This window comes from Falco peregrinus, chromosome 2 (genome assembly GCF_023634155.1).
Source record: "Falco peregrinus isolate bFalPer1 chromosome 2, bFalPer1.pri, whole genome shotgun sequence".
Classification (NCBI taxonomy): domain Eukaryota; kingdom Metazoa; phylum Chordata; class Aves; order Falconiformes; family Falconidae; genus Falco; species Falco peregrinus.
The window spans coordinates 108,620,222-108,647,928 of NC_073722.1; the positions used below are offsets into that span (position 1 = coordinate 108,620,222).

The 27,707-nt window shown below is 52.8% G+C and overlaps 2 protein-coding genes and 1 long non-coding RNA gene across 6 annotated transcripts in view; 1 reads left to right on the forward strand and 2 right to left on the reverse strand.

Moving 5' to 3' along the window:
- On the forward strand, window positions 1-20,452 carry ADORA2B (adenosine A2b receptor). Of its 3 annotated transcripts, none has more exons than XR_008745674.1 (3): window positions 5-908; window positions 16,595-19,027; window positions 19,384-20,452. XR_008745674.1 is itself a non-coding variant. In XM_005240416.3 (2 exons), exons 1-2 carry the CDS (start codon window positions 544-546, stop codon window positions 17,286-17,288), a joined length of 1,059 nt encoding a protein of 352 aa, XP_005240473.2. In that variant the 5' UTR covers window positions 1-543; the 3' UTR covers window positions 17,289-20,452. The 3 variants fall into 3 exon arrangements, 1 of the variants encoding a protein (XP_005240473.2); XR_008745673.1 differs by having other exon boundaries at window positions 16,595-18,123; window positions 18,782-20,452; XM_005240416.3 differs by having other exon boundaries at window positions 1-908; window positions 16,595-20,452.
- On the reverse strand, window positions 4,609-11,167 carry LOC114012989 (uncharacterized). The gene is made up of 2 exons (XR_003555809.2): window positions 6,925-11,167; window positions 4,609-6,840 (listed from the first exon to the last, which is right to left on the reverse strand). It is a non-coding gene; the product is annotated as an uncharacterized LOC114012989 (long non-coding RNA).
- Window positions 11,178-27,707, reverse strand: part of ZSWIM7 (zinc finger SWIM-type containing 7) — a 22,584-nt gene continuing 6,054 nt past the window's right edge. The window contains exons 4-6 of one of the 2 annotated variants that reach the window (XM_055795162.1): window positions 27,578-27,680; window positions 21,979-22,083; window positions 11,178-13,605 (exon numbers count right to left, since the gene is read on the reverse strand). In XM_055795162.1, coding sequence (XP_055651137.1) covers window positions 13,522-13,605; window positions 21,979-22,083; window positions 27,578-27,680 — 292 coding nt within the window. In that variant the 3' untranslated portion in view covers window positions 11,178-13,521. Of the gene's footprint in view, window positions 13,606-21,062; window positions 21,366-21,978; window positions 22,084-27,577; window positions 27,681-27,707 lie in introns of those variants that run through there. The other variant, XM_055795161.1, reaches the window with a different exon arrangement.

The window sequence follows — 27,707 nt, forward strand, 5'->3', positions numbered from 1 at the left end:
GATCGCGGGGCACCGGGGGATGCGGGGGCCGGGCGGTGCGGGGAGCTGGGGCCAGGTAGTCGCTGGGGCACCGGGGGTGCGGGGCCGGGGCGGCTCTCGGCCAGTGGGCTGGGCGCCGCGCACTCCCCGCCCCGCTCGCCCCATGTGCAGAAATAGCCCCGCCGCGGCCGGCAGCGGCTTTTCCGCGGGGAGCGGGCGGGCGGCGGCGGCGGAGCATCCCCGGGCGGATCGGCGGCGGGCCCGGCCCGGCCCGGCCCCTCCCGTCCCGTCCCGTCCCGTCCCCTCCCGTGGCGGATGGCCCCGCGGCGGGCGCAGCGGCCGGGCCCCGCGGCGGGCGGGCGGTGAGCGGGGCCCCGCGGATGCCCCCCGAGGGCCGGGCGGAGCGGGGGGCCACGGCCCGGGGCTCGCCGCGCCCCTCCGGCCCCCCACGCCCCGGCAGCAGGCGGCGGTGAGCCCGGACATGGGTGTTTCTCGCCGGGAAGCGCTGCCCCGTGGCCTGTTGGTACCTGCGGGCGGGCGCCCGGTGGAAAGTACCTTTTTCTCATGAACGGGTCGAGTTCCACGCCCTGGGCTCTCGCCATGGACACTATGAAAACGACCTACATCGTGCTGGAGCTGATCATCGCTGTGCTGTCTATCGCGGGCAACGTCCTGGTCTGCTGGGCTGTGGCCATCAACAGCACTTTGAAGAACGCAACCAATTATTTCCTGGTGTCCCTGGCAGTGGCTGATATTGCGGTGGGTTTGCTCGCCATCCCTTTCGCCATCACCATCAGTATCGGATTCCACGTGGATTTTCACAGCTGCCTCTTCTTCGCCTGCTTCGTGCTGGTGCTGACCCAAAGCTCCATTTTCAGCTTGCTGGCGGTGGCCATCGACCGGTACCTGGCTATTAAGATCCCACTGAGGTAAGAGGCTGAAGCGGATGCAGGTAGCCACGTCCCCTGACAGCGCAGGCTGTGACCTTCCTTGTCTTAGTGTGCGTGTGCGGGAACTTGTGGTCTCTGGCATTGCCCTAAAAGATTTGCTGCTCGTAAGTGATGATGAAAATAACAGAGATTTTGACTCGCTTGCTGCAGGACCAGGATCAGGTTTTCAGTAACCTGCCTCTTTCCTCAAAACACACCTGGGAGCTCAGCTTCTGGAGGATGTTTGTCTTGGGAGGGACAGTGGCTTCTCGGGGCAGGGGCGGGCTGTGCAGTGATGTAGTAGAGAGCTTGGGATACTTGTAGCTAATCTATGTAGGTATTTATAGAGCCCCCGTTATTGTGGTGTCTGGGCATCTCCCAAGTAATTAAGCATAGGAGCAACTACTCTTTCTCTTATTTCCCAGCCTACTGGAGAAGTAGTTTTGCAGGCTTTTCTGTAAGAGTTCTTGTCTCTTCCTCAGTTCAGATCACAATACTTTCAGAAAGGCTGAAAGTCATGTTAAATAGATCTTAATATGACTTTGACCGTACTTTGCATTTTCAGTTAGGACTAGACTCTAACTAGGCTGTCTTCCGGTTTTTAGAGGGCTATAATCAATGGACTGAAAGCGCAATTTGTTGCCTCTACAAATGCTGAAACCACATTTCGGTTTTTGCTTCCGTACCTTTTAATTCTGAGTGCTTACCATGAGAGAGTGCATAGATCAGTAAATGTCAGGAGATGTCAGCTGTGTGCATACACTGTGAAAGGAGAAGAGGGAAGGAGACAGGATTCATATGTCAGATTTCAGAATATTATGGTTTAGACTTTCATCCAAGTGCAGTATCAAAGACATAAATTGGTTTCCTTCTGATTCATGGGATGTTGCAATATAATAGGGAAAACTACTGAATATAATTTACGGGCATTTTACCAGTGAGTTGGTGCAGCAGCTTCCTTAAGGTTAAGTGCACCAAAGCCCCAGCTTTGCATTACAAATGACCTGAGTCCATTAGTCTCAGTCTCCTTCATGTCTCTCTTGTCCCTCCCTGAGAATAAGGCATCGATGGAGCCCAGCTGGTGAGGAGTGGAGGCTATGGGAAGGGCAGGTTTGGTGTAGGAACCTCAGCTGAACTGTGTAAGCTGCGGCTTTCCTAGATTCTGCTCCTCTCTGGTATCTCCCTTGCAATGACAATGAATTCACTCTAAAATAACTTTAAAAAAATACCTCTTCACCCTGTTCTGGTACCTTGCATCAGGGAACTCCCATACACTAGGCAAATATTAGTTAGTCAGGCAGATGATAAAAACTAGTAGTGGAAATGCATGTATGTATGCTGAGTGGCTGCATGTGTCATCGGAGCAAGGTGCATGGAAATTCCGCAGAGTGTGGAGTAAGCAAGAGCAGATCGGCAGCACTCATCCACACAGGAGGGAGCAGGGCAGAGCAGCTCAGATCACTGCCAGCATCTCCAACACTGCCCGCTTACCTTCCCAGCCACCTGCCTGGAGGTGGAGGTGCGCATCGGCTTCGAATAATGCTTTGGTGCCTCTTCCATTCGTTAGTTTGGGGCTTTCTCGGGATGGGGGCTAGCGGCACAGCAGCAGTGACGGAAGCAGGTCAGATTTCTTCAGTTGCAGTTTAATCACACCACCCACCGCAAGCAAGCTGTTAAGCGTGGTTATAACTCTTTTCCTTTGTACCACGAGTGCTTTTTGCAGCATTTGGCTGAGGAAATTGAATCTTGTGAGATTGGTTTGTACTCTGCTGGACTCTGAGGCAAGAGGGGCAGATCAGAAATGCTCCGATCGGAGCGTTTGCAGAAGGGAAGTGGTGTCGGTGCCAACTGACAAAATAGCAGGTATTTCTTCCACTCTCTCTCTTTTTCTTTTTTTCCCCTTTTGTTTTGATTTTCACAGTCTTGGTCACTAGCAGGTTTGCTCAATTCTCCGTGAGGTCATTTCATTCACCTGTGTCGGATGAAATCCCAGGGCAGTTTTGCCTTGTTCAGGATCCTTCTCTGGCATTGATTTTTCACCCCGTCTTAGGCCAAATCTTTTATTCCATTTGCACAAACATCTTTATTCCTATAAGCATTTTCTAGCTGGACACATACAACCCCTTCAGCTGTAAGAAGAGATCAAGGAGCCCCATCCTAGGCTGGTCTGAAGTGTGAAGTTTGGATTTAACTTGACTTGGCACTGAGGCCCATTTTATTGCTCTCAGAGGTGTCCAGTAAGTAAAATTCCTTTAAAAGGACGGGGGGTTCTCACTGCGAGGAGTGGAGGGCAACAGACAGGTCATTGCTTCGGCAACAGGAGATTTAGGGACAGAGGAGGTTATAAAACTGTGCTGGCAAAGCACTGCTCTACTGCACTAGGGTTTTCCAACCAAGGCTCTCTTAGAGCTGTCTTGTCAGCATTGTTATTCCCAAGATGCTCCACAGCACTGCTGGCACCGAGCATGGGAGGAACTTGTCCAGCCACCCACTCCAGGTAGATGCACATGCTGTTTCTGGAAGGAGGTTTGTGCTGCAGAGAGGGAAAGCTGGTCATCGGTTTGTAGGAACGGAGACCTTGGGAAAAGTTTTTCTCACTAAAGCACTCGTTCTGGAAACCAGTGCAGAGGCCATTAACAGGCCACGAAGTATTAAACTCTTAAAATGATTTGTACCCAGGCCTATCTAGCGATTACAATAAGTAACGCGGTTGTTGCAGGGCAGACAGTGTCCCTGTCTTACCCAGTGCACCACCAGTTCCTTGTGGAAACCTCTGCAGGGACATTGAGAACTATGCCACAGTACTGAGTACTCTTTCAGGACTATTTAAGCACACTGAGAGGCTGGGCAGCCCTGCAGGCTGGGTGTGCGCAGGAGAAGTTTGCATTACAGCCAGGCTAATAATGAATTTTTCAGTTCTGTGGCTGAAGCAAAAACTCCCATGGGGAAGAGGAAAATTGTTTCAGTCAAACTGAAACAGTGATGTTTGGAGGTTTCAGTGAAACAAAGTGATTCTGACCAACCTGGCAGATTTTTGCTGGAGTCGCTTAACCCTTCTGTTGTTGCTGTGCTGCTTTTTGAAATGGAGGCATCTTCACTGTGAAGGAATTAACAAATTCTCATCTAGACAACTGCAGAACAAAAATCTTCCAACATTTAAAAATGGTGGTTTAGAACCCTCCCTCTTCTGGCTAAAAATATATGCTGAATTTGACCTGAAGCCATGAATTCTTTCTGTCCCTTGAAACTCTTATTTTGTTTATTTTTGACAATTTTACTGTTTGTGGAGAAGCCCTCACCCACACTGCCCACTTTGTGCAGCTGCAGCTCTAAGCCCTTCCGGGGCCCTTTCTCCCCTGGCCAATGCACCAGGACGCAGCTTCTTGTCTTCAGACACGCTGTAACCCTGCCTCACTTTCTGCGCCCCTCCTGGCTCCCAGCGCTGCTGTCCATCCCTGTGCCACCCCAGTACATGGCACCATCCCTGCTCTTGCCTGCCAACCTGACCCCCCCGAAAGCTCGCTCCCCCACAGTGCTTCCTCCAAGCAAAGTATCAAAGCCAGGCAACTGAGCATCTTTCAGCAGCAGTAAATCCAGCCTGCAGAGTGTTTGGCGTAAGAGCAGTGCTAGGCTTTCACTCTCTGGCTCTCTCCAGAGCTGGATTTCACCCCACAGTCCCATAGCTGCGAGCCAAAGACAATTTGTAGGTGGAATAAAATCTTTCCCTTTTATTTGCATTAACCAAAATCCTTTGGCGTGGCTAATAATTGTAGGTACAGATAGATGCCTAGAACAAATGTGTCAGGAATTAGGGAGGGAGGAGAGTATCTGTTTTTGGAGAGCAAAAGGAGAATGAAACGCTGTACAACATGACGCTCTGTGTGCCCTTGTCTGGCTGGTAATTTCCTGCAGGACAGTGATCGCTGTCCTGCTGCTGCCTACCTGGCAAACACCCCCGCTGAACCCTGCAGAGGGAAAATTAGCCCCAGCTCCCTGCGATTTGAGCTGATCTGGTGCTTGTTCTTCCTCCCTGGGGTTAGTTCTCTTCTGTCTTCAATTTTATCTAGCAGAAAGTACAGGACTGATGTTCCCGGGCAGCTTTGCCATGGACTGGAACAGGGCCTCCCTTTCTGCACCTCGTTGCCCCGCTGCAGCCAGAGCATCCACGCTGGGTTCACCATCTGTTAACGGTGCTGCACTGTTCTGCTTCTCGCGCGGACAGTCTCCCCCCTGAGCTGCTGCCCCTCTTATCTTTGACATGATGAAGGCAACAGTCCAGCTCCTTTCTGCTGTCCTCATGGGGAAAAACCCCATTTGGATTGTTGCTGCTCTTTTCTGATCCTTTTAGCTGTGCAGGGTCCCTTCCAGAGGTGGGTTGGCTGGTGCTTTATGGCTGCCTGCCCTTGCTGTGCCCTGCTGCTGCAGAGGAGGGGGTTCCCTCTGTGTTCCCCAGCAAAGAATTGTTCCTGGATTCCTTTCAGCTGCCAGCTTGTTCCTCAGCAAAGCAAACTGGTGGGTATTTATGGTGGGTGGGAGGCCTGGAGCTCCTGGGGAGGAGAGAAAGTCCTCTTCAGAGCCTTGGTCTTCAGCTGCCATTTTCTGTGTGCCATCATCGTCACGCAGAATTGCAGCTACTCTTTTTCTGCCCTTGCTTCATTTCCTTTTTGAGGGGAAATCCTTGTGTTGCCCTTCAACTGAACTCCCAGGCACATTCTGCAGTTCATATGCAGCTCACACGTGCGGGGCCTGATCCTGAGACCCAAGCAGCATGGGAGGCACGGTTATTCCAGAGCAGTGGATGCTCTGCCTCCCCGTCTGTCAGACAGCTGTGCCTGGCCAAATTTATCATTGAGTAATAAACTTGATGTGCAACCAGCCTGGCAAACGTGCTGTGGGCAGGAGGGCTGGCATGTTCGCTTGAGCAACGGAGGTGTCACGTCTTTACAGAAGTTTGTCAGTTGAGCTCAACTCAGGCAGAACTGGGGAGGGGTTGTGCTGCAGCCAGGGGCTGGCAGCACCCGCTGGCCTGGCTGGGGGTCTCGCAGTGCTGCTGCTCCCTCCAGCCTTCAGATGCAGCTGACCCTGGACACAATAAAAATCAGGAATCATTGCATGTGCCCTTAGAGCCACAAACCGGAGGGGGGAAATCACAGCTATTTTGAGTTGTGAGCAGCCTGGTTTCCTTAAAATGAGCATCCCAAATGTTTATACTTTTCCCCCACCTCGGGGGTCACTTCCATTCCAAAAAGGAAAAACCCTGACAGGAAGGCAAGGGAATTGTCTTTGAGACCTTTGCCCTGACACAGCTCCTGCAGAAGCTGGGGGAGAGCAGGGATGTCAGGGAGCAGCAGCCGAAAAGCTCATTTCCAGGCTGTCAGCTGAGGGCACTGATCTCTGGGCTGAGCCAGAACTTACAGCTTTGCATTCAGGAGTTTTTTTCAGTTTTGACCAGCTCAATTTGTAAAAAATACAGGTTAATTTTTAGATGAAAAAAACCCCAACAAACAGCTTTTGAAATCTGGCAGAATTTTGCTCCAGAAGACCTTTTGATCTTTCTGCAAAAAATGTATTACACCAAAATATTTTGACAGCAAACTTTTATTTTGCAGTTAAATGTTTTTGCTTTGTTAATTGAGGAGCTTGATCTTGGGGATTTCATGAATTTGCCGTTTGTGATAGCAATGAGCACACACCGCAGAACTGAGGATTTTTGGAGTGTTCAGCCCTGGCCCTTGGCTGCACCGGCCAGTCACTGCACAGGGGCTGTTGGGGCTCCTGTTACTGTGTTTGATCCACAAGATGCCAGGAATCAGTGATGCCAGCTGTGCCTACAGATGTGTCAGTCCTCTCCCCTCCCCACCGGCTCTGACAGCTTTGCGAAGTCCAGCGACTGGCTCAGGGAACGTGCCAAAGAGCGGATTATCTCCTAATCCTATGGATGACATCAGGCCTGGGCGTGAGCCACAAATAACCTGTGAGTACATCAGTGGGTGTGTGCCCATGCCCTTACACTCACCGTTCGGTGCCGTGTAGCACCGCCGTGTCACTGAGCACCACAACCAGAGCTGCTGGACCTGCTGGAGACAAGGGACAGAGCACAGTCTCTGCGGAGCAGCTATGCAGGCAGAGTGGTGTCACCATGGCTGGGACTCTGCCTCACCCCCTTCATGATGCACTGTGCATCAGCGCCCATCACCCTGCACCCTGGCATTCACACCCTCCCTCCCACCCAAACCCCACTGCCAGGTTTCCGGGAGCGCGGTGCTGTGGGGGCAGCCGTTGGCCGTATCCTCCCTCCCTCGGGCTCAGACCTGTCAGTTTCTTCTGTGAGAGTTGCCTGTCGTGCTGCTGTGGCACAGCTGGCACGTGGGGGCTGGGGGCTGTGTCACCAGCTGGTTGGAACCTGGCCGCATGAAGGCAGGGAGGCGAGGACAGGATGGGCTCCTCGAGCTGCCGGAGCGTGCTTGGACAAGGCTCAGGTGGGCAAAGTGGTGCTGGGCTCAGCTCCGCGTTGACCACGCAGGATCTACCAGCCCTTGGGAAGGTCGGTCAGGGCTCGGCAGGGAAGGCAGATGAGTAGCAACTTGCTGGGGCTGGTGGGTGGAGCGGCCAGCACTTTGGGGCCTTTGGGAAGGGCTTTAGCACCCGTTTTGTCACAGAATTAGTGACCAGGCAGAGATCTGCCACCTCCCCACCCGTATCTGTTATCTGAGTGAGCAAGGCACCGCGTGCCTGGGAGGGGTAGTGGTCACCGCTGTGCTATAGACAGGATCCCGCCCAGGGAGCTCTGTGCACCATGGCTCCTATCTCACCTCTGCCAACCCCCTTGAACCCGGCCGCCCCGTGCTGCACAGCTCAGGCCTGACTGCTCTGGAAGGTTTGGAATGACAAAAATTCTCATCTGCCAGCACCCTGAGGCAGGTAACATTGGGCTTCGGAGCCCGGCGGGGCTGCAGGCTCCTCTCAGCCCCCGGTCTGGGGCAGGACAGCCAGGCCTCCCTGCTCCGGGGCCCAGAAGCACCCTGTGGAGCACGGAGGGCTGCTATCGCACGTGGCTGCCCGCCCGCACACGGGCGTCTTGAGGCGGCTGCTGATGTTTTGATGTCGCCGGTTGTTGGAGTGTGAGAGCTGTGTGAGAGCTGGCGTGCAGGGCGCTGAGCTCATTTCCTTCCTGTGCCCCGGGGGCTCTGCGCACCCCTGGCAGCCCCCCAGCACCAGGCCTGCTCGCAGCAGCGCGGGGCTGCCCAGCGAGACCACAGCCCGCCCTGCGCCCTGCTCCTGCCCTGCGTGCCTGCGCTGAGTTTCCACTCACCTTTTCTCACCCCATCAGGGGCGAGAGCTGGCTGGGGCCGGCTTCTACGGACAGAAACCAGGGTAGCGAATGCAAATTCTTGCCTGGCTGCTGCGAAAGCGTGCCTGTGAGAAAAATACTCACACATCTGCATCACAGGTGTTGCTGGTGTTCAATATGTGCCCAGCCCTGCGGCCCCCTCCCACTGCTCCCCACCTCGCAGCAGCCTGACCTGCATTCCCCATCTTAATCCTCCACATCACCAAAACGTGTGCTGTTCCCAGGGTGCTTTGGGCCAAAACCCTGCTCTCCTGCATTTCTCCTTCCCACATTCCTGGTCCTGCAAACGTGGTGCCCTTCAGCCGTTCCCCGGTGCTGTGCTGGCAGCGGCAGGGCTGCGGTGCCAGCCTGTGTGGAGGGGTGTGCAGGGATAGAGCAGGGTGAGGCGGGAGCTGGGGGCTGTGGTGGGCAGCCCGTGCTCTCCCAGCTGCTCTGCCTCCACCCCGGGGAAGGAGGAGTTCTCAGGAGGGATAAGCACATGGGTATGTGTATCTTACCGAGAGGGTTTTAAACCTGCAGGCACTTGATAGCCCAAGCTACGTCCCCATCCCGGCCTTACTTTGGGAGCAGCAGGTGGGCAATGTCCACCCGCGGGCTCATCTTCAGCCAGGACTGCTTCACCCTAGTCTCCGTGCTGCTCTGCCTGCCTTTCTCTGCTTCACATCTCTGTCACTCTGCTCCCAGGTGGAATTGCTTCCCAGCATGAAAATACACAGTATGGCACATCTGGAGCAGCCTCAGCCCCTGACAGCTTCTCATCACACGGTGGGCTTGTCTTCTTCTCTTATTAATTCAAAATCTTCTAGCTTGTATTTCAGGCTAAGACTGAAAATGCCATATAACATAAACAAGGCGAGCCCTGGAGAAAGTTAAAGCTTCCCAGTCTTTAAATGCCTTTTAGTGAGCCTGCAAATCTAAAAATGAAGCATTGCAGCCCAGGACCTTGCTGGTTAGGTGCCTCAAGCAGGAACGGCAACCTAACGGCACTGGGAGGTGTGCGGGCGGCTGTTCCTCCACACCCCGTGAGGGTGGGAGCCACGGCAAGGCTGGGTTCCCTGAGCACCCCGGCTTCTAAAGACAAGGCTTGAGCCTGGCTCCGTGTCTTGAGGCGGGGGCTGGGTGTTCTCATCTACATGTCCTTACCCAGGGTTGCACAACAGCAGGGCCACTTGCCCGGCGTGGGGGGGCTCCTCGGGGTGCTGCCGCGTGGGTGCGTGCCCTGGGTGCTGGGAGCTGGGGAGGGCTGTCGCCCTGCGAGCACTCGCTTCCTCATGTTCAGCTTCTCCTGACGAGTGCAGGACGGCCGTGAGCCAGCGTCTTTTGGCACGATCAGGGCCGTCTCCATCTCCTGGAGTGAGGGTGCGCAGGGGCTGAGCCGCTGCAGCCACACAGGTTTTCCAGGAAAGCAGCAGGCAGCGGGAGCGGTCAGAAATGGATGTCGCTGAGCGATGCCTCCTGCCCCTCCTCTAAACCCCGTGTGCTCACCTGGGCGGCGGGTGCTGGCGTGCTAGCAGGAGCCCATCCAGCGGAAGGCTGGGAGTGCGAGCGGGGCCGCTGCGCTGTCCCCGCGCACAATAGGGACAGATGCGGGAGGAAGTGATTTGTCTGCAACTGGACATGGGCAGACGCAGATGTCCTGCTTCCGCGGCTGATCCTGTAGCCACTAACCAGATTCTCGCTCCCACCGCCAACTCCTTCCTGGTCAGAAAGCACAGCTTTTTCTTCACCCCCCTACTCTCTAAGGTGCAATTTTATGATTCATTTAAAATGTACTGCCAGGATGTTTCAGCTGGTATGTGATCTCTGTTCCATGGCTGTGCAAGGAGCAAACAGAACAGCAGCAATGCTGCTTATTTCATGCTGTTATAGCTCAAAGGAAAAAAAAAAAAGAGCAAGATGCAGAGTACAGCTGCAAGTAGATGACAAGGATACAATGCTTGGCAGCCAAACGGCTCTCTCCTCTTGTGAATGGAGGTGTCTGTGTATTTTCCTTCACACTTAAAATAGAAACATATAAATTATCACTGCTTGTTTGTATCAGAGCACCTGCGTAGTCTTGAGTTCAGCAAAGTCTCCATCTGCTCACCTCCCTGCATCCGGCAGCCTGGGCATGGGGCAGGATGGGGAGAGCAGTGGGGAGGCCCCTGGGGCCCTGCGCACCTCTGGGCAGTGGGAGCGCAGGGAGCACCCAAGCTGGACGCAGCATCACTCGCACAGCCGTCACGCCTGCCTGTCCCCACTCATCCCATTGAATCCAGCCTCAGCACAAGATACCGGAGTTTGGAGTTGAAGCACTGAAATTGCTTGTTGAAGGCTGATCCTGCACTGGGGCTCGGCAGCAGGAGAACTGGCCCAAAGTCCCTGCGCTGGGCAGTGCAGCACCCTCCCCTCTGGCTGGGGCATGGGGACCGGTGTCACTGCTGCTGCCCTGCTGCTGTGTGATGGGCACACGTCTGTCTGTGCTGCTGGTGCTGCCCTGCTGCTGTGTGATGGGCACACATCTGTCTGTGCTGCTGCTGCCGCCCTGTGACACACACACACGTCTGTCTGTCCACACTGTGCTGCCAGCAAGGGGCCGGTGCGGAGTGCAGCTGACCACCCAGCGTGCGCAGGTTTAGAGCACTGCCTGATTCAAAGCGCTCCCCTACACCATCCCGGGGACGCTGAAGATGCCAGGACAAGATTTGGGACCCTCCCGGCTCTTCCCAGTTAAGGCTGAGGAGACATCCCTGTTCAAATGCTTGGACTAAGCAAGCCTGGGAGGCTCCGTTATGTGAGGAAAATTTTCCTGCTGGAAAAGTTAATGCTGTGACTTCAGCATTGTGTTACGTACACAAGAGAAGCGTTTGAACCCACCTGGCAGCCCTGTGCCCTTTCGAGAGCTGCTGGCGAGGTGATGCCTGAGCGAGGTGGGTGGATTTCTCCAAACTTTTTTTGTTGCTAGAAGCAGCATCTCAGCCAGCCTCAGGGGTTTGACTGGGCACCCAGTGAGGCCAGGGGACAGCGCTAGTGCCTGGGCAGGGGAACATCCATTGCTGCGGTCTGAGGAGCCAGGATCCGCTGCTGGCCGTGTACCGGCTGCAGGTATTCAGATGCGCCAGAGGTGGTGGAGGTCGTTTTTGTGTCCTCAGTAGCGGCCCAGTAGCAGGGAGGTTGGGGAAGACTTTGGGAACGGGGCTGCCATGGGGAACCGATGTAAGGGAGTTGTGCCACTCTGCAGGGGACAGTCAAAGGGGTCCTCTCCCACCTGCCTGTTCCTGGGCAGGACAAGGGCCACGTGGTCAAACACTGCCCGATGTGGTAGCCCTTGCCCCGCAGTGCTGATGAGCACATGGTGGCAAGTGCTGACGTGGTTCTTCAGCTTGCAGATCACCCTTTCGTTCAGCAATGCACCTCAGACGTTCAGCAAAACAAACTCCTTGCTGCTGGCTCTGCTCCTTGCTAACCTTGGGTTTATTTACTCAGTAACTTATCAGCCAGGGCCCAGGTCAGCATCATGGCCAGGGCCACCATCGGGCTCTGCCAAGTGCCAGGGGTGCAGGTGTCTGGCACCGCCGTGTTTTGATCTGTTCATCCTTCTGGGCTGCTGGGGGACGGTGGGGGATTCTCCCCCATTCCTGCTCTCTGAGATCAATAACGTAGGGATAACACTCCCCTTCCAGGCTGGTTCCTCTGGACTGTGGCTGTTCTCTGCCCCGAGTCCGATGGCCCCAAAGGCTGGGTTACACCTTGGCTGCTGCTGCGCACTCCTCTGACGGGAGCTCCGGGGCAGCCGTGCCTCTGCTTGGGGGATCTCCACGGGGTGACTGCAGGGTTGGTGGGGCGATGCCAGCTACGTGCAGGACATGAGTCAGTTCCTGCCACTCGGGAGCCAAGCTCCTGTTTGGGAGAGGCTGGGCTGGCTGCAGGCTGGCAGCGCGTCCTGCTCTGCTCCAGCTGCGCTTAGCGATGCCCGCCTGGGTGTCCTGGCTGGCGTCTGGCTCTAGAAATAGCAGTAGAAATGCAACGAGACCTGGTGGGAAAACCCCCCGACCCTGACCATCTTACCAAGCAGAGGCACAGTGCCTGGAGAAGGCAGCGTGCCTTCCTGCACCCTGTCCTAGTGGGCTTTGGTGGTTGCCGTGATGCTTTTCCAGAAAAGCTGTGGACCTTGCTGAGCCACCACTGGAGGGGCCACAGGCAACAGTGATGTCTGCGAAGGGCACCACCTCCAGTCCAAGGGCCAGCTCGGGGGACATCTCCTGCAGCCTCAGTGGCAGAGTGGTTGCCCGGTCCATGGCCCAGTGGCCAGGCAGAGCTGGGCTGTGCCCTGGCTGGAGCCTTTGCCGCTGACCTGTTTTGGTGATGCCACAGCAGGTCTGGCCCCGGCAGCCTGGTGCGTGCGCCCGGTAACACCGCTGTGTCAGAGCCGTATTGTAAAAGCAGCTGAGGTTTCTTTCAAGTATTTGACCTACAGCAAGGTGGGCTGTGTGGCTGTGGCACTGGTGCAAATGTATAGTTATATATGTCAGAGAAACAGAAGCCTGAATTGCTCCTTGACGGCAGCGCAGTGGGGATGGCGTCAGGGCTTCCGCAGCATGTCCACTGTGGGGCACTGGGTGGGAGCTGAGGTAATTAGCTGCTTGATGATTATGCCAGTAAAAAGTCTTTGCCTGGCAGTGTAAAAAGAACTAATGCATTGCCAGGTTATTTAATCTCAATAAATCATTTTAAAATATTCAGCTGTTATTTACATTAAAGCAACATTTGATGCTTCTGGACAGAAATACAGAGGAGATTCAATATTTGTTATACATTAATTGAGCAGACTTAGGTGAGTAAATTTACTTTAATAGTTTTTTGCCTAATAATATTAAGCCTAAAAGAGAATGAAGGAGGGGTTTGCTGGAACATTCAGAGCTGTGAAAATCTGTCGGTTCCTCACTGTCTGATCACGTTTTGTAGTGCTTAGGAAAAAGCCGCGTCCCAGCTCAGCTGCCTCGCTGCCCCTGCGTGCGTTTGCTGGGGGTGGTTTATGGCGGGGGTTGCTCTGTCGCTGGTGCTGCAAACCTGGCTGCTGCAGCTGCTCGCTAGCAAGACTCTTCATACCTTGATCCAGTGGCAGTCATGCATTTCTTTATTTTTAAGTGCGTGCTTAAATTCTGTTTGCTTAAGGGCAATACAGTGTCTCACCAAATAAGTGACAATAATGAGGTAATTAGTTAACAATTTTAGAACATCAAGCTATTCCCAATTTCACCTTGGCCACCTCCGGCTGGTAGCTCAGCGACCAGGTGTTTGCACAGACCTTTCTCTGTAGTCACAGCAGCGACCATCATCAGCGACCACCACCGTCATCATCGTTACCTGCAGCGGATTGAATGGAGAAATGTTGGGAGGAATTTGCAATGCGACCCTGCGAAAATAAAGAGCTAATGGAAGGAGTGCCGTTGCTCTGTGTGAAGAACTATCTCCACTTCAGCGAATGCCATCTCCTCCCGGTGCTGACAGGCTGGCAGCCCTCTCCACTGCTCAGCTCTGGCTCTTGCAGACCCGGAGCACAGCACGTTTTGCTATCACCTTCTTGCAGATCGTACTCAAACGTGATCCTGGCTGCAGCATTGCCAGGTGCACTGGGGAAGAGCGAGCAATGCTAAAATAAATATCCACCATTGCAGCCACTGGAAAATTAAGTGACTTCTTAACTGGTTTTGTAAACCTTCAAGCCAAGCCTTATCTTTGCAGGTGAGTTCAGGAGATGAGCAGATGGAAAAAGCCTTATTTGGAGTCACATGTTTTCAGCAAGAGGCAGCATCGAGTGCCACCAGCCCGGAGCAGCACTGTGAACGCTGGCTGAGGCACGGCACGCTGAGCCGCGGCGGGTTTTCCTTATTTCCTGTGTGCAGCCTGATTCAGGCACAGAAAACTCTTGACCCCTTCAGTTTCCGCTTCTGAACAACGGCCCCCTTTGCATTTTCCAGTCTCACTACAGTAGCTTTTGGGCTGTGACATGACCAAGGCTGCAGAGGAGCAACTGAAACGATCAACTAAGCGTGAATAGCACGAGCCAAGAAGCCACGGTTTCCTCTCCCCACGTGCAGAGCTGTGGGTCAGCAGCAGCTCTTGGTGCTCCTACAGCACTGACTGAGCTTGGCCAACGTTGTAGCTCAAGACTCCAACTTTGCCAAGAGATGGGATTTCTGGGAACCTGCTCTGAATCAAATCTTAACATTTTCAGGCTGCACAACCCCAGACCAGCTCTGGCTCCTGAAAACTGAACACAGGGTCTTGAAAGCAATGGGCTTGGCCTCACTGATGCCCTGTCTGATAACTTCTCATCTTCTGAAGCAGCGAGACTTAGTAATAACGAGAGAAAAGTGCAGGAGAAACCCTTCAGTGGCAGGACCTGCCCTTTAGACACCTACTGCCTCGTGGAGCGTGTTTGCAGTTCCGCAGCACCGAAACGTGGCCACTGCCCTGCACCAGCCTGGCCGTGCCCGAAGCAAGCCCTGCTTGCAGCGGCTGCGCAGGAGGAGCTGAGGGTTCCCCCTGGCCTCTCTGAGCCTCCTGGTTCACACCAGCAGACACCCCCCCACACTTTACCCTCCTGTCTTTGTAGCTTGCAGGAGAGGGACACACGGCTCGCACGGAGGTGACCGCAGTGTGATTCATAGGCACAGCTGCGGTTCTGTGGGAATAAAACCCTCCCCTGCCTCACGGGCCGGAAGAAAATCAGAACAAACGTTCTTAGGAAAGGAGGAGCAGGGTAGCCAAGCCAGAGTAAACAAGCAATGAGAGAAGGGTGTGGGAAGGGGGGGACAAGTGTGTCGGCCAGCAGACGCTAACTGGCTGTGGAGAGGACAGTAATGGGTTTCTCATGTTGTCTTTCTGGCAGTCGCAGGTTCTCCATATCTCCAAGAGCGATCCGACTGATGCTTTGATGTTGGCATCTATGCTGGTTGCACCCAAAGCAGCTTGACTTTTGCTGCTTTAGGTTCCAGCTCCGTTTTTGTGTCTCTCAGCATCTAGGGGCTGGAGGGGCACCCAGTCTGTGGGGTTAGGAAAGGCGTGGGGCAGCGCATGGCTTTGCACCCCTCAGCACTGCAACAGCTGGTCCCTGGGCCACAGCAGAGCTTCTCTGTAGTGCACATGAGAGCAGCAGTTGTACAAGGCATGCATTTCTTTAAAAAGCTGGATCTTTACAAGCTGTGGTGGGTGAGCAGCGCACAGGCGTTGTCTGACAGCAGCAGTTACGCACGGCTGTATGGTTTAACCCCACCGACAGCTTCAGAAGCTGCAGGTCTGAGTCCATGTGTGACCTCAGGGCCCCTCAACGGTGTGTCTCCTACAGAACCGACACGTCACACACAGAGGCCAACAACCCCAGCCCTAGGTGGTGGGAGCTAGGTGGAGCTGCCCACATCAGCACTGTTGTTGGAGGATGCGCGCAGCAGGGATATCACATCAGGGAGAAGAGCCTGGTGTCCCTGGCTCCCACCTCCACACCTGGATGTGAGACTCTGGAGACACAAACCCTAACTTGTAACTGCCCTAAGCAATCCATCAGTAGCCGTTGCTTTCAGATGCTGGCTCAGAAAAATCAGAAGCTTGCGTGGGCTGCAGTCTGGCACACAGAAGCCAGGAACTGCACTGCTGGGGAAACTAGTAGGATCCCTGGTTTCCACAAGGATGTGTACTGCCCACCTTAGTGTATGGGGTAGCACAGGAAGAGACATCGCGTTACAGGACCCCTGCAGTCTCCACTGAAAGCCAGTACTGCTGCAGGCTTAAGAGCAGCCCAAGCTGCAGCAAGTGGGCTGTGCTATAAAGGCTGTGAGTGTGTGGTGATGCTCGTTAAGTCTTTAGCTACCTATTACTGTGTAGAACGGAGAACCAACATTGTCCCAGCTGTAATTGGTTAACCCAGAAGTTCACGTAGCCCGGTAGCGTGCCCCAGCGTGCCTGGTAGTGGATGCTTAGAGCAAGAGAGTAAGCTGGTGGTTACAGAGTGAGTCTTCCTCCTCTTCTCACACTCTTGTAGTTGGTGGTTTAGGCTCATGCAGTGATAAAGGCTTTTTTAAGACTCCAAGTCCTTACCTGCTATTGAAGGATGTCTGCGGGCAGGGGCAGTGCTTGGCATTTCTCAGGAATAGCAACTGAGTCACCTCCCCAAATCACTTTGCAGAGGCACTGAGGACAGGTGAGATTTTTCAGCCCTCCATGAGCACAGGTTCCTCAGGGGGGTGGGTGGGCCTTTTGTGGCATTTGCCACAACGCTGACAACTTTAACCGCAGGAAAGTAACGAGTGCTCATTTATGTAACGGCTTTATCTTGGTTTTGTTCTTGATGCTGTAGGTATAATAGTTTGGTGACTGGCAAGCGGGCAAGAGGACTCATCGCTGTGCTGTGGCTCCTGTCCTTTGGAATTGGATTGACTCCACTTATGGGCTGGAATAAAGCTATGAGCGGTTGTCCCAATGCCACCAATGAGACAGGGGCTGACACCGGGACAGAACACCATGGCTGCTTCATCTCATGCCTCTTTGAGAATGTGGTAACGATGAGCTACATGGTGTACTTCAACTTCTTTGGCTGCGTGCTGCTTCCACTTGTTATCATGCTGGGAATCTACATTAAGATATTCATGGTCGCCTGCAAACAGTTGCATCAGATCGAACTGATGGGCAACTCCAGGACCACGCTGCAGAAGGAGGTCCACGCAGCCAAGTCTCTGGCCATCATTGTAGGACTTTTTGCCTTCTGTTGGCTGCCCCTGCATATCTTGAACTGTATCACTCACTTCCATGAGGAGTTTGCCAAATCCAAGCCTGAGTGGGTGATGTATGTGGCCATCATCCTCTCCCATGCCAACTCTGTCATCAACCCCATCATCTATGCCTACAGGATCAGGGACTTCCGCTACACCTTCCGCAAGATCATTTCCAAGCTCCTCTGTAAGACAGATGACTTCCCCAAGTGCGCCACTGACAACAACCAGCACCTGACTGTCACCAACATCAACTGTCCGGTAGCCTCTGTGACCATATGACTTTGCATGTCCTGCTCCGAGGATTGTGCAGCCTGTCCCTGACACTACCCTTCCCTGTGCCTACATGAACAGTCACAGCTAACTCCTAGAGGAGTGCTCAGAGATGACCACTATGCAGTTATGCAGCTGTATTTTTTTTTTTTTTAATTATTTTTGTAATTAACATAGTGCCTCCTAGAGGAATAACCTGACAGGGGAGACTGAGCGCAGCTCACCCTCGGCTGTAAACCCAGGTTGCGTGAGTGCTGGTGACTGTATTGTGTTTCCTTTCCAGGTCAGACACTGACTGTGGAAGACCCACCTGCTGGGGTGTTTCCCTAATCGTGCTGCTCATGTCAAATCCTAGGATCTTTATTTTAATTATTATTATTTTTTAATCTTTGGATTCATTTAGGAGTAATAATTTTGTGTCTGTTTTTGAGTTGTTCTTTCAGTCCATACTTGACAGCACTTTGGTAATACCCTAATTATTCCATCAATTGTTTGATGCAGCTAGTATTCTCTGATGGGAAAAAAGTCTTACTTAGCCCAGTTGCTGGTGTGAAACTGAATCTGCGTTCCAGGCTCTGAGGGGCGGGACCACGTTGATGGGAAAACAGCAGAAATGGCCAGCTATTTTTGGCCCCAGTATGGAAGCCCTACTTACTGAAAAAGAAACATTTTAGGAAAGAGCTGACTAAAGTTTTAGAACAGCGTTTTTATTGCCTTTAGATCACTTTGGTCTACAGGATTGTGCAGACCAGCGCTTCAGGTTTGCTTTCTGTTTCCAGCTATCAAAATGCAGAAGGCAGAAGTGCCCTAATGGTCTCAGCGAGTCTGATCCAGCGTCGCTCAGGTTAGTGCAACCACTGCCTTGGTGACACGATCTCTACAATTAGGTTTTTGCTCCCAAGTCCAAGTACCTGACAGCCTTGCAGGGCTTCCAGAAGTGCAGGCTTCAGCTGCGATAGCTGGATGCTGCAAAGCTCATTTATTCCTAAAACTTGGCCTTGTTGGGGTTACTCTGTAGCCCAGTAACCCCCAGAAGCTGTGAGTGCTTTTTTTCTAATGGTGTGTTTTTGGTTTTGTTTTGTTTTGTTTTGTTTTTTTAAAATCCTGACCTGTATCGGTAGCGAAAGAGACTGGAAGGGAGCTAATTTTCTGGAGAAACGGGAATGTCTTGACTTGTGACCTGGTTTTGGCCAAGCTCCTTGAGGAAGACGCTCACTTCGCAGATTGCCTAGCCTGGCCTCTGCAGTTAGTTAGCCAGGAGTCTTGGCCCGTTCCAAGTACAAAGCTCACTCAACAGCGGAGTAGTCTTAATTTGTACTGCAAGTTAATAATTCTCTGCAACCACAGCTCAGTAATTACTGCACCTGATTTAATATATAACTGTGATATGCAAAACTAGAACTGTGCACTCATTTCTGAAGTAGGAGCTCCGCTTCTCCAGACTGCATGACGTGCACTGCTGTAACCAAACTAGTGTTTCTGGCGTGTCTTTTATTTTGCAGGGCAGTTTCATTCCACAACCGAGAGGAACAGGGAGGTGGGCCAGAAAAAACACCCGACAGCCTCCCTGCTTGGTGCCCAAAAGCCGGCTGTGGTACAGACACAGCTGTTGTTGACTAGCTCAGACCTGCCATCACGTTGTGGTCCTCTTACAAACAGGAGTCTTGCCTGAAGGTCCGTCCCTACGTGGTGAAGCGGTACCACCTCTCTCCGAAGCACTCGGTGCCAGCAGCATCACCACGGGACCGGTGAGAAGCTGGAGTGCAAGGATTTGGGCTAAATAGGGGGTTCAGTGGTAACGCACACAGGGAGATGGAGACGGGGAGCAGCAGGCCTTTCAGAGCAAGGGGGCAGGGAAGAAAGTTTAAACACAGCCAGTTCCTGAAGAACAGGTCCAGTGGACAGACTGTGATGCCTGGAGCAGTTTGTCCCTGATAAATTGTACTTGAATCATATAGGAAGCAGCTTTGTATTTTTTTAACTGCACTGCACTAAAAGGGGGGTAATATAAGACCCCAAGCATTTAATTTCTCTGGCATATATAATGATAAATATGGTATAAAATCAGCCCAAAAGCTGACCTGAAGAAATCCTGTTTCCGCAGCACCTGCTGTGCCGGCTAGCGTGACCTGCAGGCAGCAGCTGCAGTTATGACTTGGGGCCCACCATGCAGAGGACGGTTCACCTGGAGTGATGGATTTCGCTACCCTGTGTGTGTACCCTGTGTAACACAGCAGCTCAGCCCTAAGAGCCAGCCCCAACCCTGGGTGAATCTCCAGGCAGCTCTGAATGGGTTTGTACATGCTCATGCAATGTCCAAATCTAGCTCCAGCTCAGTGTCTCGGATACTGGCATTTCCAAGAAGAATCTGAATAGTTAAGTTCCTGTCCCAAGTGTTTCTCCTTTAACAGCCCCATTCAGCTTTGCTGCATCTGCCTTGGTCATAGTCCAGCTAACACATGTAGCCACCTCCTGCCATTTGGGCAGGGTTTGACTCTCTCCTCCTTTCATTTCTTCCCTTCTGTATTATCTTTGGCCGAGTTCCTTCTGTTAATCACGGCTGGAAACAAGCAGGGTTTCACCTGCAGGTCTGGCAGTGTTGCAAAGTGGTTGCAAGCCACATTTATCCTTACAACAAAGAATGTAATCGCTCCTCTCCTGCTGGCTGGACAGCACGAACAGACTGAAACACACAGCGCTGCAATGAGAGAGCCGGTCCTGGAACACTTGCTTGTATGTGACAGCTTGCACTGCAGCGCGGCAGCCACGACTGCTACCTTTCATACGCCTCTTGTGAGCCAGAATTTCTGTAGACAGATGTGGTGCATCCTTAGTACGTCTGTGCCGCTGGGTTGTTGGCCATTATTAACTATGGCCTGGGTCACCATGGCCTTTAGGCATATAAAGTGCCTCCGTGGATCTGAGCCAAAGACACTTCAAGGCAAAATAAAAATAGGATGCTCCCTCGCCCCCCTCAAAAAAAAGCTCTGAAGGTTTCTATAAAAATGTGAAGTCAAAATGGCAGAGGAACTTTCTGCAGTGGGTTCAGCTATCACTCCTTACTGCTCTGATGTACATAGGACGGATGTGTTTGCCTCATGTTACTCTGATTTTGTATTTGCAGTAACTGTTATTTACATACAGAATGCTTAATTTACCACCTACACAACCTGGCTCAGCCTGTGCCCCGTTATTTCTCACGCTGTTGCGTTCACACGGTGTACCACACGAGGCCACACCGTACTCACGGAGGAGCCCAAGCATGGGCAGGGAGTCACGGAGCTGGAAGGCGCCAGTTCCCAGAACGGGGGAGCTGCAGTCTCCTTTCCCTGGTGTCTGATGTGGCCTCCCTGCCTGCCAGCACGAGGTGACCGACTCGTCTGAAATGGGTCGATTTAAAAGCACAGCAACCAGAGCGATGCCTCTGCCGATCCTGTATGGCAGTAACCGCACCGGCAGCACAGACCTGCCGTCGGTCTGGAGGTGCTGAGGGGTCCCTGGCACAGGTTTGCCAGTGATGAATCAAAACCTGCTCCGAGCAGGCAGCTGCAAAGAGCCACTGCAGTGTCACTCCGTCAGAGGCTGACTCTGCAAAGCCTGGCAGGCGCTGGGAGGGTGGGGGGTTACTCCAAGCATGAGCAGAGTTCACAAGGCTTAATGGATCACTAAAAGACCTGCTGGGCTATTTGTATCCCCACATCACAAGCACACGATATTAAAGATTTGTTCAAACACCTTCAGAAATCCCAGGAATAGCCTAAATAAATGAAATCGAAGTCAACACAGGCTTCTTAACATTTATTAATTAATCTATCAGTGCAAGGCTGCTAATTAATGTCACACTTGGCTGCAGCCCAGGAAGAAACCTACCAGGCACGATGAACAGTTGACAGCCTTGTAGATACCAAAAATGCCAATACACAGCCAGGAGGGTATGCAGAAAGCACATCCGCACGTGATCCAAACCCTTCATCCTTCATCCTCTTCCTCAGCCAGTAAGATGCTTGTGAGCTGCTCCTCAGAGACAGTTAGTTCCTGGCAGGCTCCCATGGCCTGACTGAGGTAGACAGCAAGTATATGTTTGCACTGCAAATAACAGCGCAGCCAAGTTAACAGCAGGAGCAACGCAGGAATGTCGTGCTCTATCTGGAAGCCACAAAAAAATCCATCCTGGCCAGAATGGGTCTAATGAAGTGCTCAGCCCTCCCAGGAACATGGCTGGCGGAACAACGCCAAGCCCTGGCACAGGCTGGTGCTCCAGTTGCCCAGGTTAGTTCTGCCATGAGGATAATGCAATATTCTGACACACAGCAAAGCGTTACTGGTCCTGATGCTCTCCCCAAACTGCAGAGCAATTGGTTACCCTGAGCCCTTCCTCACTGGCACTTCCATCAGCCAGACTCCATGCGGCAGTCCCGTTAGCGGCAGCAGCCCTTGTTCTAAGAGACCAGGGATTACTCATTTCTTGAAAGTCAGAACAGTAATGCAGAATGAAGAGCCCTCGCAAGGCTCAGCTCCACCCAAATACCATGGCTCCCAGAGGCTAGATTGTGCAGTGGGTCAGGCACTGCCTGCGTGGCCAAGTTAACACTTAAGCGTTCGCTCCTTTGGAAACTTCAGGCTGCGCAGGTTCAAGGAGCAGAGCACAGCCTTCTCCCCTGCTCCCTGTCCTGGCCCCAAATTAAGGCAGACAACTCACCAGAAGGCTCTCGCTCTTCTGCAGTACAGTAAAACCAAAAGCAGGACACGTGCAGAAGTGGCAGGAACTGTAGCAGGTGTAGAGTTTGCCAGAGCTCCCAAGGACCTGAAACAAAGGTAGTCAGAGGGGACAACAGTCAGAGGCAGCGTTCACTTTTAATTTCTCTAACTCTTAGCCTGTGTCTGGACTGATGTCCTCTCTGCAATGACTCACAACAGGTCTCACAATACAGAAGTGTCCCAGTGTCCCCAAACACTGCAGCGACCCATCTAAGCCTGAAGCTCCTCAGCTTTCTCATGGTCTCTCTGTACACTTCTCTCCCTACAGGCGAGGAAGCACTCCTGTACGTACACCTGTGCTGGCAGCAGACCTCAGCTGCAGTGGCTTGTCTGCTGCTAAGAGATCAGCAAAAGGGCAGCAGCACCGGGCACAGAGCCGCCTGCCCTTGATCTCCCAAAGCCAGCAGCACAGCGAGCTGCCCGCTCCTCCAGAGACCTCCCTCCCCAGTACTGGCAGGCACAGGATAGCTGAAGAAAATGAAGATTTTCTTGTCACAAAAAGCCCATTTGTGAATCCAGAGCCACCACAGGCCTGGGGATGGAAGAAGCGCAGCAGTGAACACTTCAAGTGAGGCCTTTTCTAACTAGCTCCATGGCTGAAGGCTGCAAAGGCTCTTAGTGTTCTGCTCCCCAAATCAGCTGCAGCTATTGGAATCCAGTTTTGTCTGAATAAACAAAGTCAAAGTCTCCAGAGAAGAAGCCTCGCTGCTCCAGCTCTAGTTTGGGAACAGCACTGCCTCCTTTTCCCACATGCTGTTCCTCTGCGAGCCATACTCCCTCTGCACCATCGGCACGGGACACAGGCAACCAGGTGAGGAGAGCATTTGCTTCCAGCATGGAGAAGCTGACAGGCAACCTGTGAGGTGCTGGAGCTGACTGCGTGGTGGAGGCAAGCTGACCTATGGGTTATTGATCTTCTGGTTTCTTCAAGGCTGGAAAATAGATTTGAGAGCCAGCTGCTCTGCCCTCTCCTATTACAAGGGAAGGGTCTGCGGGAGCAGAACACACTCACTGACTTGAAACAGAAACCTGCGCTCAATAGCATGGACTTCACTAATGCTCTGAAGCCCAAAGGGAGTGCACTCTGTGGCCAAAACACAATTATCAGAGTATTTGCCACCATGTGTCTTGTATCTGCCAGAGCAAGAGCAAATGCTTTGCGTCGGCTCTGTGGCCTCGACAGCTGGAATTAAGTCTTTCTGGGTATTCCTGGGAACAGTGGGGATTTACACAGGATAATGACCAGCACTGCCCTCTGCACACAAGCCCCTGGGCTCTGACAGCACCACACTCCCATACCAGGCTTTAGATCCTGGTTGGGTTTGTAGCACACATACACCTAGAGCCAAAGATAAACACAAAAAAGTGAAAAGACAGCGGAGCTGTGTAGAGCGCTGCTTCCTTTCAGGACGCCCCTGGCACTAAGTCCCTCCAGAGGAACATCATCCCTCCTGGTCCAGAGCTGCCCTTCCCCTGTCCCCTGGAGCTCTCTCTGTACCCCTCACCTCACTGGCACTTCCAGAAAACCTCCACAAGTTTAAGCTCTCCCACAGAAGCGCCTATGCCTCATAATCCCCCTCACTCCCCGCGAGTCGGGACACAAGACTCACATTCCTATTTCAGGGTAAACGGTTCTTTTTCCAGTCTGGCCTTTACCCCGGGCCCTCCTTATACTCCAGGCTGAGTTTGTTTCACTTGTGATAAGTTTGTTTTTCTCTAGCCCCTTTGATTGTTTTTTCCAAGATGAAGTATTCTGATGGTGCCTTTCTTTCAGAAGTGTTTTCTTTTGAGGAGGGGGGGAAGATACAGACACTGCCAGATTTTGGGCTGAGTGTAGCGTTCCCCCTTCCTGACCTAGATGGCAAGAATGCAGCTTCTACCTAATAAGGCAGAGTCTAAAATCCAAACACCAAGAGAAAAGGTGCCTCTGTTTCTGGCCAGCTGCAGCCAAGCCAGGCACTGGGGTGTTCTCCTGGCCCTGAGATGCTGCGAGATCCTCTTCCGCTGCCCTCATCCCCAGGCGCTTGCTGGCTGCACAATGAGGAAAAATCACCTTGGTGGTAGTGTCCCTGCCAGGGCGTGGGGATGCAGGAGGGCCAGCTGTGGCACCACGGCAGCTATTGCTGCCATCAGCATAGAGCTAGGCAGCACCACAGTCTGTGCCAGGACCTGACGTTCAAATCCTTCACGGCAGGGCAGGCTGCCATACAGTTCTAGGAAATTAATTAAAAAAGACATAAAAAAGAAGAATCCAATGAAAGCGCAGGATGTGAGCAATGCAAGTGACAGTTGGCAGGAGGGCTAAGGCAGTGCCTCTCCCCCTGCTAACTGGCTTCACTCCCACAGCTCTCAGCACTTCTGCAGGGCAGGTGTAGCTAATGGGTGCCCCAACTGCTGCCTGCTCACCACCTTACACTGCTGCTGAATCCAGCACAGCTCCACGATCAGCCAGCGTCCACCGTCTCTGCAGCAGTTAAGACTTATTTATCCCTGACCTGGAGTTACAGGGGTTGGCTCTAGTCTGCAGCATAGGCAGGTATTGTACAAGCTCTTCTGGGACGAGTAACATCTCTGAGGTAACACCAGCCCTTGAATACCCCATCAGTGCTGCTACTTTATTAAGTAGCAAGGGCATGAATGCCCAGGCATTAAATAACAAATCACAGCTTTCACTTCACTGAGGGCTCTTCTCCCATCTCAGTTCCTGAGGGCAAGAGCTGCCTACGCTACAGGCTGCAGTCCTAGGGCCTGTCTGAACAGAGCCATTTCCCCCTGAAGCAAGTACCCAAGATGTGCTGGGTGATACGGAACACAAACAGCATTTCAGCCTGTGAAGTATCAACATCTCAGATTTGGCTGTGATGACCCAAAGGAGTTGCACAATAGGACCAGCCTCATGGCCTCAACAAGAACAGTTCTCCAAATCCAGCTGCAGGTGAGCACCACCTCACATTCCAGCTCAACCACATCTGGGTGCAAACGACAGAGCTGACTTTCAGGGGAAAAACTGAAAGGGATGACTGCCACGTGTCCAGGCAGCCATGGATGGTCCCCAATGCACTGGGCATGCTTCTCTGCTGAGGCAGAAGTGCACATAGCTGGGATATGTGTCTACACCACAAACACACACAAATGAAGAGCCAGTGATGCTACCCGGCTACTCTTAAGCGCAGTATCCTACTCAGTGTTTCACTTTCTACAGCCCCAGACTGTGTTCCCGTCACTGCTCCAGCCAGCGGCCTCAGGGGAGGCTCTGATCTTTGTTTCTGCATCTCAGACAGGCGGACTGAGGAAGAATTTCGCAATGGGACCAGCCGCACGCCCCCAGAGAAAACATCTCTTCAGATTCCTCTGTTAATGAACTCATCAGCATGGCCTTAATCAGCAGTCAAACTCTGCTAAAATGGAACGCTGCTCAGAAGCACCTGCAGGCAGGGACTGCTTCCCGCAGGCTGCCCTCAGCTGGGATGGCACAGACCCCGGGAGATCCAGGGGGGCCGCTCACATCATACCCATCAGCTACCAAGTATGTGGAAGCCTGAGCTTGTCTTACATTCCCTCCTGGTGACCAGCCCTGACCTACCTGCCCAGGGGTTCCTTCTCCACAGGGGAACGGGCAGGTGCAGGAGAGCAGTTCTGACACTCGCTCTTTCTCCGTGTGTACCAGTTAAGCCAACTGCTGGGGCCATCAGTAGATACTGACCAGCCAGCTCCCATTCCGTGACTGCAGGGCTGCCTCCAGCAGGAATTTTTGACCCCTCGCTTGGGTGGGGAGAGGGCTGGCAGTGTGGAAGGGTGCCTGCCTCGCTGCAGCACACGCAGTTTGAGGCAGCACTGTTCAGCAACGACCCTGCCCAGAGCAGAAGAGGGTGTCAGGGCAGCACCCAGCTCATCAAAGCCCTGTCACCATGCTTCTCTAAACTCCTCCATGTCTTCCTGCATCTAAGAGGTGAATATTAGGCCTCTTAAGATGCAGGTAACTCTGCCATGCTGCAAAAAAGCTGCGAGCTTATGAGCACACATTTAGGCTCCCTGGGAAGACCAGAGGCTCTAAGCAGTCCCCATCATCCTTCAGACAAAAAGCTGCTAAGTGAAGACTGTACATCCCAGACTGCAAAGCTTTGCCTTGTGCTGCAAGGCCCACAAAGCTCTGCAAGGAGAATGTGACCACTCTCTGTCCAGTGGCATACTCAGTCAAGCAACGCTAAAAAAGAAAAAGCCTTTAAGCACTCAATTAGTGAGGCCGCTGATATCTAAGGGTCCTGGAAGCAGGGCTTCTTAGGCTTTACCAAACATCCAGAGGCGAGCCCTCAACTAAGATCAAACACGTTCACGAGTCCTGTATGACTATGAATCATGTCTCTCTGGAGGGGCTGATGTCCTCTCCAAGGCCCCAGAAGCGATAAAGACTCCATGTGCAAATCAAGTAATGCAAGCTCTGAACACGTGAAAAATGTTTGTGTCATTATCCAGGCCTGGCTAAACAGCTCTTCTCTTCCCCTAGATGACCCCAAAGCATCTCGGCACCTCCAGTGAAGGAGAGAAGGCCCTTTGCAGGGAGGATGAGTGATACAGTGAGCAAAGAGAATCCCCCTTCTCTGGTGTGTGAAAAAGCACAGCCCCAGGTTCAGCAACGGAGGGGGCTGTGCTACCTGAGGGGGTGAGCACTGCTAAGCAGAAGGGACGGGGTGTTTCTTCACCAAAATCTTACGGGCACAGGGTCCCACTGCCTTAGCTAGGGTACAGCACACAGTGTCTCTCTGACTCCTGTGACCCCATGGGCTGGATGCAGCTGGTCCATGGCTCACAGAACAGACAGACTGTCCCCAGCAGAGATGCCACCACTGCTGTGGCACAGCAGAGCAAGGAATTGTGCATTCAACAGAAAAGTCAGAAAGAAGTGCCAATGGCTCCTCTCTTCACCTAATGAGCCTCAGCTCCATCTCTGTTCCTGGGCTGTAAGAGGCGATCTTTAGGGCTAAGGTGAACTTGTCCCTAAAATGCCATTTTATGAAGAAGTTTCTGTGATTCACAGACTTGGCTACAGTGAACTAGAATGAAACCCACAGATTTGGCCCGCATTGCTTCCTCCCAGGCAGCAAGGATCCTATTGCCAAGCAGAGGTCAAGAGTGTTGAGGACACTGAGGATCTGGAGAGCATCAGGGGAAGAAATGCAGTGATAGCAGATAACACTCCATTGCACAGTTTGTCAAAGAGGAAGAACTGTCTTTGCTGGATAGGATGAAAGAAATAAAGCAAAATTAGCACTTCCTGGAAAACTTCCTTCTGACTGTGATACCCACAAACATGTAAGAAATTGTCTCTGACTGGCTGGGAGCCACAAAGGACGGCAGTGTACCATGCTGTTCTAATTCTAGTCTGTGGCTACTGCTCTCCAGTATCACTTTAGGAGTTTGCAAAATACTGTTGTTCCCTTGTGTTTATCCAAGTGCCCTTCCATGTTCTGCAAGCTAGGAAAATATTGGCTCACACGTCAACCGAAAACCATCAGAAAGTAAGACTGAAGAGGAGTGTGTACCTGGTACGCAGTCCTTCCACTGGGAGACATGACTCGGGTGACGGAACGCTGATCCACCAAATCCAAAGCTGGGACAGCAGACGGGCCAAATATGAACTTCAGCCTGAAAGAGAACATGTCTCTAGTTAGG